We start from the raw sequence: 12,329 nt of genomic DNA, 5'->3' as shown, positions 1-12,329 counted from the left end.
GGGGCCAGGCGGCGGGCCGACAGAGGGGCCAGGCGGCGGGCCGACAGAGGGGCCAGGCGGCGGGCCGACAGAGGGGCCAGGCGGCGGGCCGACAGAGGGGCCAGGCGGCGGGCCGACAGAGGGGCCAGGCGGCGGGCCGACAGAGGGGCCAGGCGGCGGGCCGACAGAGGGGCCAGGCGGCGGGCCGACAGAGGGGCCAGGCGGCGGGCCGACAGAGGGGCCAGGCGGCGGGCCGACAGAGGGGCCAGGCGGCGGGCCGACAGAGGGGCCAGGCGGCGGGCCGACAGAGGGGCCAGGCGGCGGGCCGACAGAGGGGCCAGGCGGCGGGCCGACAGAGGGGCCAGGCGGCGGGCCGACAGAGGGGCCAGGCGGCGGGCCGACAGAGGGGCCAGGCGGCGGGCCGACAGAGGGGCCAGGCGGCGGGCCGACAGAGGGGCCAGGCGGCGGGCCGACAGAGGGGCCAGGCGGCGGGCCGACAGAGGGGCCAGGCGGCGGGCCGACAGAGGGGCCAGGCGGCGGGCCGACAGAGGGGCCAGGCGGCGGGCCGACAGAGGGGCCAGGCGGCGGGCCGACAGAGGGGCCAGGCGGCGGGCCGACAGAGGGGCCAGGCGGCGGGCCGACAGAGGGGCCAGGCGGCGGGCCGACAGAGGGGCCAGGCGGCGGGCCGACAGAGGGGCCAGGCGGCGGGCCGACAGAGGGGCCAGGCGGCGGGCCGACAGAGGGGCCAGGCGGCGGGCCGACAGAGGGGCCAGGCGGCGGGCCGACAGAGGGGCCAGGCGGCGGGCCGACAGAGGGGCCAGGCGGCGGGCCGACAGAGGGGCCAGGCGGCGGGCCGACAGAGGGGCCAGGCGGCGGGCCGACAGAGGGGCCAGGCGGCGGGCCGACAGAGGGGCCAGGCGGCGGGCCGACAGAGGGGCCAGGCGGCGGGCCGACAGAGGGGCCAGGCGGCGGGCCGACAGAGGGGCCAGGCGGCGGGCCGACAGAGGGGCCAGGCGGCGGGCCGACAGAGGGGCCAGGCGGCGGGCCGACAGAGGGGCCAGGCGGCGGGCCGACAGAGGGGCCAGGCGGCGGGCCGACAGAGGGGCCAGGCGGCGGGCCGACAGAGGGGCCAGGCGGCGGGCCGACAGAGGGGCCAGGCGGCGGGCCGACAGAGGGGCTGCAAAGATCTCAGTAATGCAACATAAAAACAAGTATCTACATAATCTCTGAAGTAACGAGGTTTAGGACCGATTTTAAGAATGGGCTGTAACTGATCAGATCGTTGATGTGAGCCGACAAACCCCCATGATTATAGGCAGCACATCAGCCAATGTGTTACAGTCTACGGAGGGCTGACAGACTCGTCACATCGTTGACTGTCATTCGTTAAGGCCCCATGTGTACCTGCTTTTAGGCGGTGTTGGTGTGGGCCGGTTTGTTTTGTTTGCTTGGTCTCTCTGCTCTATGACAGGCACAGATAAAAGTCCAAGGGTCGCTGTTCAGGTTCATTACCAACAAGTGTGTAAGAACAGATAATGGGCTGATAACAGAGGGAGTTAAAGCACATTATCACCATTTAAAACAGTCAACCAATATATTGCTCTGAATTTATCCCATTCTACAAGTAATTGCCAACCGGGCATGCGTTGGGGGATTTCAGGTAATCCGAGGGGCTTCCTCTATAATTGTTTAAGAACATCACAACATGTATCTGGACAGGGACGGACGCTGCAGAGGTGACAACGATACACAAGGTTCTTACAGTCCGGCTAATATGTCACCACAATCGCAGTGTTTTCCAGCAGAAATCATAGTGCTGCTCTAAACCTGGCATGAAAGCCACCAACGCCTGGGTCCACTTGGCACCAAGCCTGGGGTTTTCCACAGTCTTGACATTTGTACACATGCATGAATATACAGCCGCTATAAAAAGACATAAAACTCTTGCGTCGCCTGTCACAATTGAGGCGATGTAGTGACATGGGGGACGGCCAGCTGTCGATTCACCCGTTCATTGCCAGGATGAACAATAACTGCACAGCACAGATTCAAAAGATATCACAGATTTTGGATTCTCTTATTTGTCAAATAAAGGGTTACGTGCAGTCGATCCTAACAAAAAGCGGCTCCACGCCCCAATACAAACCATGCAGCAGTGTATATATTAAAAAAAAAACAACTAAATTGTGATGGCGGCTGTGACATGACCAACACTCGGGTGTCCAACTTTTGCCTGCTCTATCCGTGGAGGGAAACAGTGGTTTTAGGAAGAAAAAGCATGTACCCACGCAGGAGCGAATCTACACGAAGGACGGTCAGATCAGCTGCAAAAGCAGGAAACCAAGAGGATTGCGACAATGTAATGATTGTGAATGTGGTCGCATCATTACACAAACCTGCTGGATTTTCTCCCACAAATTGCAAAGAACACTTTTTTATTTAATTTCCTGATGGCCGTTGCAAATCCAAAGGCCGGGGCTACACGGGTCGTATTGACAGATCACATTTAATGATTTCCCACGGTGACTCGTTGCAGCCTCGCATTTACCGCTGCTGCAAAACAGTCACAAAATGTTTCCAAAACGCATTGGGATTTTCTACCGCTGGTTGCAAGTTGCACGTCTCTCACCGCAGACAATGGTCTATAGTCGCGTACAACTGCGACTTGTCGACTTTTTGTACGGCAAAATCGCGGCGGCCACTCGTGCAAAACAAATGTTTTTGGCCAAAATGTATCTGCAGTCCCAGCCTGAGCTCGGAAGGCTCCGATAAGTCATGACTCATCTTCACTTTCTGCAGAAAAAAAAAAAACCGTATCTGTCCTTGGAGCTCATCCGTGTGATACTATCAATAGAGAAAAGATTACGGAAGACTTGGAGGAGGATTATTACAGGTATAGACTCTGCTCTCCAGCAACACCAATCGCCAATTTTTCTCTTTTTCTTTGCCCTTTTGTAGAATTTACAGAGACCATGAATAAATCATTTTACAACTCTTGTCTTCTCCATGTCGGCTCAACTTTCACTTTCCTTTCTTGCGACGACGTTTAATATTTTATACTGGTGTCTGTGGCTGCTGTGTAGACAGCGAGCAGTATGGGCGGGGGAGGGGGCGACCGATAAGGAGCAGATACTCCCAATCTCATTTCCAGGTCCTTCCATTGCAATGTAGCGGCACAAATGGCGACGCTGAGTTGAGAGTGTCGCCGAGCAGTTCATAAATATGCTAATGTGTGTCAGTGGGATGTATACCGTGACAGCGCACCGCCACCAGCACAAAGGACCATAAATAGTGTATACCCACAATAACAAGTGTTCCGTTATTGTAGAGGAGACTGGGTGACATCAACTAATCACACGAGAACTTGAATAAGATGCGGCTGCTCTATCCCCTGCCGTAAGGTCTGCGGAAAAGCGTTTAGGGGAAATTTACATACAGATTTGGTGCAGAACATTCCTGCCGATTCCCTCCTCACTGATCCGAGGGGCAATCTCAGTTTTTCTGTGAACTGTCTGGAAGTGAGGACGCGCCAAACGTGTGAACGTGATTGCTGATGTCAGCGACATGCGCAAGGGTCAAAAATGTTATCCCTTCCAAAAAGGTCCAGGAGAATTAGTAGCCGAGTGCGAGCTACTTTATTGTTTCTAAAGGAGCATTTTTGGGGACGGCCATTGATGACATTACAGGGAAGCGCCATTAATTTCTCTGTACTCCTGTAATGCACTCTCTGCTTTCCCTGAGAAGCGGTGCCCCACTGATCCATTAGTCGCAGGGGGCCCGGCTCGATAGCGGACAGAGACTGAGAAAGGGCACCTGCCGCTTTTATTAGCTGTCAACACCATGGTCAGCGGATATCAGGACCACCAGAAAGAGCAGTGAGGCTCCCGGGGAGCACGGAGGGTAAAGTAACGTCCTGTGCACAGAATGCAGAGAATGGATCAGTAGGATGTAATCAGTGTATACTATAAGTCGGGGTTGCCATGAGCACAAAGCTACCGGACGGCTTATTGACAGCAGAAACGTCTACCTAATCCATAGGCTGATCACAGCCCGATAAGGCACAACTTACAGCAACCGTCGTCCATAGCGGCACAGACATAGGCGCCACATCTACGTCCTTTTCACATATATTTTTTTTTTATTCTGGTACGATGTTAAAAGCTCCTCACAGACAGATTTGTCATTCACAGGAGATACAGGCGAGTAGTACATACCCATTGAGGTGCCATATATATATTAATTTTATTTTGTAACGTTGGATAACGCCATTATTCCAAACTTGGCACGTATCTAGAGTGTAAGATATAACTTGCTGATCGTTCGTGATCCCACCCATCCTGGAGCTTTACAATGCCCCAATATAGAGGTGCATCACCGCTCCATTCATCGTCTATGGGACTGACGCAGATAGACAGGCGGATTGGTTGGAGCCTCGTCGGCTGGCACAGATTTAGCAGTTATCATCTAGGCATTCGATGGGTGAACAAGTTTTAAGAAGTTATCACTCCAATAAATGCGTTTTCCACGTATAGATTTCTGGCTTCCATTACTCACCTTTCCTCCACTGCTTTGGTCACTGTGCATTCGCTGGAGCGGTGACGTCACAACTACAAGACATGTCACCACTGCAACCACTCCCTGAGCTCAGCAAGACAGGGCTGCAGACAACACAGAGACCAAAGCAGCAGCCAAGAGCTGACACTGAATCCAGGGAAGACAAGTAGCATCTGACATTTTAACACTGCTCGGCAATAGAGGACAGATGTCTTTAATTTTAAAACCCTTTAAAGGTATCTGCCCACGATCAGTAAGAGCAGCGTTTTGGACGCAGTGCACTTATACACAAAATGCACAGCGGATGGGATTTACAGAAAACTCACGCCCACTGGGCTTCTATTTGACGCTGCGTAAACTCACCTGCAGCACGGGTTTACGAGACAATTATATGGGATGTGGGAAATCCGCATTGTTCAGTGAACAAATGCAGATTTACCTGCGTGATTAGATATCAGCGCTCTGAATGCAGTAAAATACGCTGCGTCCAAAGCGCTGCCACTTTCTGATCGTGGAAAGTAGCATAAAAGGTTATTTAAAGAAAACCATAACCTGTTCATGCACTCGGTACTGCTAAAAACAATGCATGGACCATGCGCAACTCTGCTCCGTACAGGAAACGGCTGCAAAGCAGTTCTGGGGCTCTAAAACCACTGGGGGGTCCCAGAGATCCGCAAGTTCTCTCCCATCCCATGCATAGGAGATGACAGCTCAAGGACTTGCATTTACTGTGGACATATCAGAAAATAGATACAATTTTGCCAAAACAGCAAATATAACAATGGACTTCAGCAATGTAACATTATTGTATCATTCTCTGGTTGTGTCAGCACAGACCCGGGTAACAACGCCGGCTAGGATAATGGTACACAGCAGCCGTAACCAACGCACGAGCAGTGAGTCACAGCCAGAGAATGAGGATCACGCCGGCGCTGACATTTCGGGATCATCTAGACAACATTACACGCTGAGCTCGGACTCACCTCCTCAGACTTCTTCCTTCAGTGTCTTTGGTAGCTGCAGCTTCCAATTCTCTGTAATTAAAATCTATATTAGTCCCCGGATGACAAAAACGACTGCAGAAATAAACACTGAGGGGCCAATGTGCGACACGTGAACTGCTACCCCGGCAGGATAGACCGCCAGCTGCAAACACGCAGGGTGTACTCACTATATACAGGCACCATTCCTAACCTGCGGCTTTCCAGCCCGTCCAATCCGAACGCTCAGCACGCAGCCAATAGTAGTTTTGCACCAGTTGAAAAACCACTGTCTTATAGGGTACATTGTCATGTATACTGCTGGGACCTGTAGTCCTTTAACAAGCAGGGACACAGCATAAATATGAGAGGGGTATAATTTGCAGACTCGTAATGCATCGCTGTGCTTGTCTACACCCAGAATTTTACATCACAATGCATAGGGAACACATAGGACGGACAGAAAACCGGCACAGACTAATGAGTGGCGGTAATTACAGGGTTAACCGTGCACATTATAATAATTACTAAGGATACAGGACGCCAATGTGTACGTACATCACCCCCACCAGATCAGCAATATATACTCTGCGGCCAATCCCTTATGGACAGCGCTGTACCCGCCGGCCTCCATGGGAAGTACGCCCAAGTGCTGCACCGCCAGAGACTGGAGTACAACTCTTGCCATATGTGCTGGCCCTATGTATGCCAGCAAAGTGGCCTAAACCTTCATGAACTAGATGGGTGGGCACAGCCACCCCAGAACCCACGAAGCCGTCCCTGAGAATTTGGTCAAGAATAGCAAGAAAATGGCAAAAAAAAGTACCGCCAAGTCACAGCAAGTAGTTGTCACTTTAAGAGTAAGTTCACACTAGGCGTTTTTATCAACGTGTTTTTTTTCTGCAGCAAAACCTGATCTCTTGGCAGGAAAAAAGCTGCAGAAAAAAAAGCATGTTTTCCTCGGCTTTTCTGCAGTGGTTTTGGCACGCTAGATTTGTCTTTTGTGCATCCTGGTAAAGTTTAGTGTTGAAAAAAAATAAAAAAGGCCTGTTCCATAGAATCAGGTTTTGGCACAAAAAAAAAAAAAAACGCAGCAAAACCTGATACCTGCATCTTTGGTGCTTTTTTTCAACCACCCATTCAAGTCAATGGGTGAATCACGCTGAAAAAACGCTGGAAGAAGCGACATGCTCTATGTGCAAAAAATACAGAAAGCACAAAATACTGATGACAAAAAAAAATCAACGTGTGCATGAGATTACTGAAATGGCACAGGCTCTGCTGGTAATGGAAAACGCAGCTGAAAAAAAAAAGCTGAAAAAACACCTAGTGTGAACTTAGCCTAAAGCTTCATAACGCAGAATACAAGCACCTTAATGAATCACCCCCCAACGTGTGCAAGTATATACCGTGAACACACACCGGGGCTCCGCACACAGCTATACACGTATATACCACACACACACCGGGCTCCGCACACAGCTATACACGTATATACCACACACACCTATACACGTATATACCGCACACACACCGGGGCTCCGCACACACCTATACACGTATATACCGCACACACACCGGGGATCCGCACACACCTATACACGTATATACCGCACACACACCGGGGCTCCGCACACAGCTATACACGTATATACCGCACACACACCGGGGCTCCGCACACACCTATACACGTATATACCGCACACACACCGGGGCTCCGCACACACCTATACACGTATATACCGCACACACACCGGGGCTCCGCACACACCTATACAGGTATATACCGCGCACACACCGGGGCTCCGCACACAGCTATACAAGTTTATACCGCGCACACTCCGGGGCTCCGCATACAGCTATACACGTATATACCGCGCACACACCGGGGCTCCGCACACACCTATACACGTATATACCGCACACACACCGGGGCTCCGCACACAGCTATACACGTATATACCGCACACACACACCAGGGCTCCGCACACACCTATACACGTATATACCGCACACACACCGGGGCTCTGCACACACCTATACACGTATATACCGCGCACACACCGGGGCTCCGCACACAGCTATACAAGTATATACCGCACACACACCGGGGCTCCGCACACAGCTATACACGTATATACCGCGCACACACCGGGGATCCGCACACAGCTATACACGTATATACCACACACACACACACACCAGGGCTCCGCACACAGCTATACACGTATATACCAAACACACACACCGGGGCTCCGCACACAGCTATACACGTATATACCGCACACACACCAGGCTCTGCACACAGCTATACACGTATATACCGCGCACACTCCGGGGCTCCGCACGCAGCTATACACGTATATACCGCGCACACTCCGGGACTCCGCACGCAGCTATACACGTATATACCGCGCACACTCCGGGGCTCCGCACGCAGCTATACACGTATATACCGCGCACACTCCGGGGCTCCGCATACAGCTATACACGTATATGCCGCGCACACACCGGGGCTCCGCACACACCTATACACGTATATGCCGCACACAGCTATACACGTATATGCCGCGCACACACCGGGGCTCCGCACACAGCTATACACGTATATACCGCACACACACCAGGGCTCCGCACACACCTATACACGTATATAACGCGCACACACCGGGGCTCCGCACACAGCTATACAAGTATATACCGCACACACACCGGGGCTCCGCACACAGCTATACACGTATATACCGCGCACACACCGGGAATCCGCACACAGCTATACACGTATATAAAACACACACACACACACACACACACACACACACACACACACACCAGGGCTCCGCACACAGCTATACACGTATATACCGCACACACACCGGGGCTCCGCACACAGCTATACACGTATACACCGCGCACACTCCGGGGCTCCGCACGCAGCTATACACGTATATACCGCGCACACTCCGGGGCTCCGCATACAGCTATACACGTATATGCCGCGCACACACCGGGGCTCCGCACACACCTATACACGTATATACCGCACACAGCTATACACGTATATGCCGCGCACACACCGGGGCTCCGCACACAGCTATACACGTATATACCGCACACACACCAGGGCTCCGCACACACCTATACACGTATATACCGCACACACACCGGGGCTCCGCACACAGCTATACAAGTATATACCGTGCACACACCGGGGCTCCGCACACAGCTATACACGTATATACCGCGCACACACCGGGAATCCGCACACAGCTATACACGTATGTACCGCGCACACTCCGGGGCTCCGCACACAGCTATACACGTATATACCACACACACACACCAGGGCTCTGCACACAGATATACACGTATATACCGCACACACACCGGGGCTCCGCACACAGCTATACACGTATATATCGCACACACACCGGGGCTATGCACACAGCTATACACGTATATATCGCACACACACCGGGGCTATGCACACAGCTATACACGTATATACCGCGCACACACCGGGGCTCTGCACACAGCTATACACGTATATACCGCGCACACACCGGGGCTCCGCACACAGCTATACACGTATATACCGCACACACACCGGGGCTCTGCACACAGCTATACACGTATATATCGCACACACACCGGGGCTCCGCACACAGCTATACACGTATATACCGCACACACACCGGGGCTCCGCACACAGCTATACACGTATATATCGCACACACACCGGGGCTATGCACACAGCTATACACGTATATACCGCGCACACACCGGGGCTCTGCACACAGCTATACACGTATATACCGCGCACACACCGGGGCTCCGCACACAGCTATACACGTATATACCGCACACACACCGGGGCTCTGCACACAGCTATACACGTATATATCGCACACACACCGGGGCTCCGCACACAGCTATACACGTATATACCGCACACACACCGGGGCTCCGCACACAGCTATACACGTATATATCGCACACACACCGGGGCTCCGCACACAGCTATACACGTATATACCGCACACACACCGGGGCTATGCACACAGCTATACACGTATATACCGCGCACACACCGGGGCTCCGCACACAGCTATACAAGTATATACCGCACACACACCGGGGCTCCGCACACAGCTATACACGTATATACCGCACACACACCGGGGCTATGCACACAGCTATACACGTATATACCGCGCACACACCGGGGCTCCGCACACACCTATACACGTATATACCGCACACACACCGGGGCTCCGCACACAGCTATACACGTATGTACCGCGCACACTCCGGGGCTCCGCACACAGCTATACACGTATATACCACACACACACACCAGGGCTCTGCACACAGATATACACGTATATACCGCACACACACCGGGGCTCCGCACACAGCTATACACGTATATATCGCACACACACCGGGGCTATGCACACAGCTATACACGTATATATCGCACACACACCGGGGCTATGCACACAGCTATACACGTATATACCGCGCACACACCGGGGCTCTGCACACAGCTATACACGTATATACCGCGCACACACCGGGGCTCCGCACACAGCTATACACGTATATACCGCACACACACCGGGGCTCTGCACACAGCTATACACGTATATATCGCACACACACCGGGGCTCCGCACACAGCTATACACGTATATACCGCACACACACCGGGGCTCCGCACACAGCTATACACGTATATATCGCACACACACCGGGGCTATGCACACAGCTATACACGTATATACCGCGCACACACCGGGGCTCTGCACACAGCTATACACGTATATACCGCGCACACACCGGGGCTCCGCACACAGCTATACACGTATATACCGCACACACACCGGGGCTCTGCACACAGCTATACACGTATATATCGCACACACACCGGGGCTCCGCACACAGCTATACACGTATATACCGCACACACACCGGGGCTCCGCACACAGCTATACACGTATATATCGCACACACACCGGGGCTCCGCACACAGCTATACACGTATATACCGCACACACACCGGGGCTATGCACACAGCTATACACGTATATACCGCGCACACACCGGGGCTCCGCACACAGCTATACAAGTATATACCGCACACACACCGGGGCTCCGCACACAGCTATACACGTATATACCGCACACACACCGGGGCTATGCACACAGCTATACACGTATATACCGCGCACACACCGGGGCTCCGCACACAGCTATACACGTATATACCGCACACACACCGGGGCTCCGCACACAGCTATACACGTATATACCGCACACACACCGGGGCTCCGCACACAGCTATACACGTATATACCGCACACACACCGGGGCTCCGCACACAGCTATACACGTATATACCGCACACACACCGGGGCTCCGCACACAGCTATACACGTATATACCGCACACACACCGGGGCTCCGCACACAGCTATACACGTATATACCGCACACACACCGGGGCTCCGCACACAGCTATACACGTATATACCGCACACACACCGGGGCTCCGCACACAGCTATACACGTATATACCGCACACACACCGGGGCTCCGCACACAGCTATACACGTATATACCGCACACACACCGGGGCTCCGCACACAGCTATACACGTATATACCGCGCACACACCGGGGCTCTGCACACAGATATACACGTATATACCGCACACACACCGGGGCTATGCACACAGCTATACACGTATATACCGCGCACACACCGGGGCTCCGCACACAGCTATACACGTATATACCGCGCTCTCTCTCGCCCCCTCCCGGTGTCGGTAGCACTGCGCAGCTCAGGCCGCTCTCACCTCATGTATGTAAAGTGCACCGCGGAGACATAAGAGCTGCGGCCTCGGAGCCCCTCAGTCTGACAGAGGCTGCACTGGAAACACGGTCAACACATCCACCGGCGCCATTTCCTCCACAAAAATCTCCTACCGGAAGAGGAGGCCGCGCGCTGCGGGCACTTCCGCTCTCTGGTCTCCTACCACTTTCCAAAATGGCTGCCCTAGCAACCGCCGCTTAGCAACCGGGGGTCTGCACGGACGAACTAGGCGGCGCAGTCAGTGGCAGGTAAACGACGAAGCGTATTCATGGAGAAGTGTTTAACAGCAAAGAAATAAAAACAATGAAGAAAATTATGTTATTCCGCACTTAAAGATGTCATTGCCGGTCACTCAGCTTTCCTAAAGTCCTGAATGGTCTGTAGATCTGGGGGAGACTGCAGTGGCGGCCATATTGGTTGCCACCTAGCATTCCCAGAAACAGATGTAACTGATGCAGAGCTCTATAGAAATAGATAATTCCCACACTGCCCAAGAGGGAGAATACCCCCATACACAGCGCCCCAGAGGGAGGATACCCCCATACACAGCGCCCCAGAGGGAGGATACCCCCATACACAGCGCCCCAGAGGGAGGATACCCCCATACACAGCGCCCCAGAGGGAGGATACCCCCCATACACAGCGCCCCAGAGGGAGAATACCCCCATACACAGCGCCCCAGAGGGAGGATACCCCCATACACAGCGCCCCAGAGGGAGGATACCCCCATACACAGCGCCCCAGAGGGAGGATACCCCCATACACAGCGCCCCAGAGGGAGGATACCCCCCATACACAGCGCCCCAGAGGGAGAATACCCCCATACACAGCGCCTCAGAGGGAGGATACCCCCATACACAGCGCCCCAGAGGGAGGATACCCCCATACACAGCGCCCCAGAGGGAGGATACCCCCATACACAGCGCCCCAGAGGGAGGATA

General features: G+C 53.8%; 1 protein-coding gene across 4 annotated transcripts in view; it reads right to left on the bottom strand.

Annotated features, from left to right (window-relative positions):
* The window catches only part of TNRC6A (trinucleotide repeat containing adaptor 6A), a 66,927-nt gene extending 55,349 nt beyond the window's left edge, over nucleotides 1-11,578 (bottom strand). The window contains exons 1-2 of one of the 4 annotated variants that reach the window (XM_073559296.1): nucleotides 11,372-11,578; nucleotides 5,517-5,567 (exon numbers count right to left, since the gene is read on the bottom strand). In XM_073559296.1, coding sequence (XP_073415397.1) covers nucleotides 5,517-5,567; nucleotides 11,372-11,376 — 56 coding nt within the window. In that variant the 5' untranslated portion in view covers nucleotides 11,377-11,578. The remainder of the gene's footprint in view (nucleotides 1-5,516; nucleotides 5,568-11,371) is intronic. The other 3 variants (XM_073559295.1, XM_073559293.1, XM_073559294.1) reach the window with 3 other exon arrangements.
* Nucleotides 11,579-12,329: the final 751 nt, after the last annotated feature.

The sequence above is a fragment of the Dendrobates tinctorius genome, unplaced genomic scaffold (genome assembly GCF_039654945.1).
Source record: "Dendrobates tinctorius isolate UK_male_01 unplaced genomic scaffold, ASM3965494v1 ptg000267l, whole genome shotgun sequence".
Lineage (NCBI taxonomy): Eukaryota > Metazoa > Chordata > Amphibia > Anura > Dendrobatidae > Dendrobates > Dendrobates tinctorius.
Note: the sequence above shows the minus strand (reverse complement) of the source record. Positions and strands in the feature narration are given on the sequence as shown.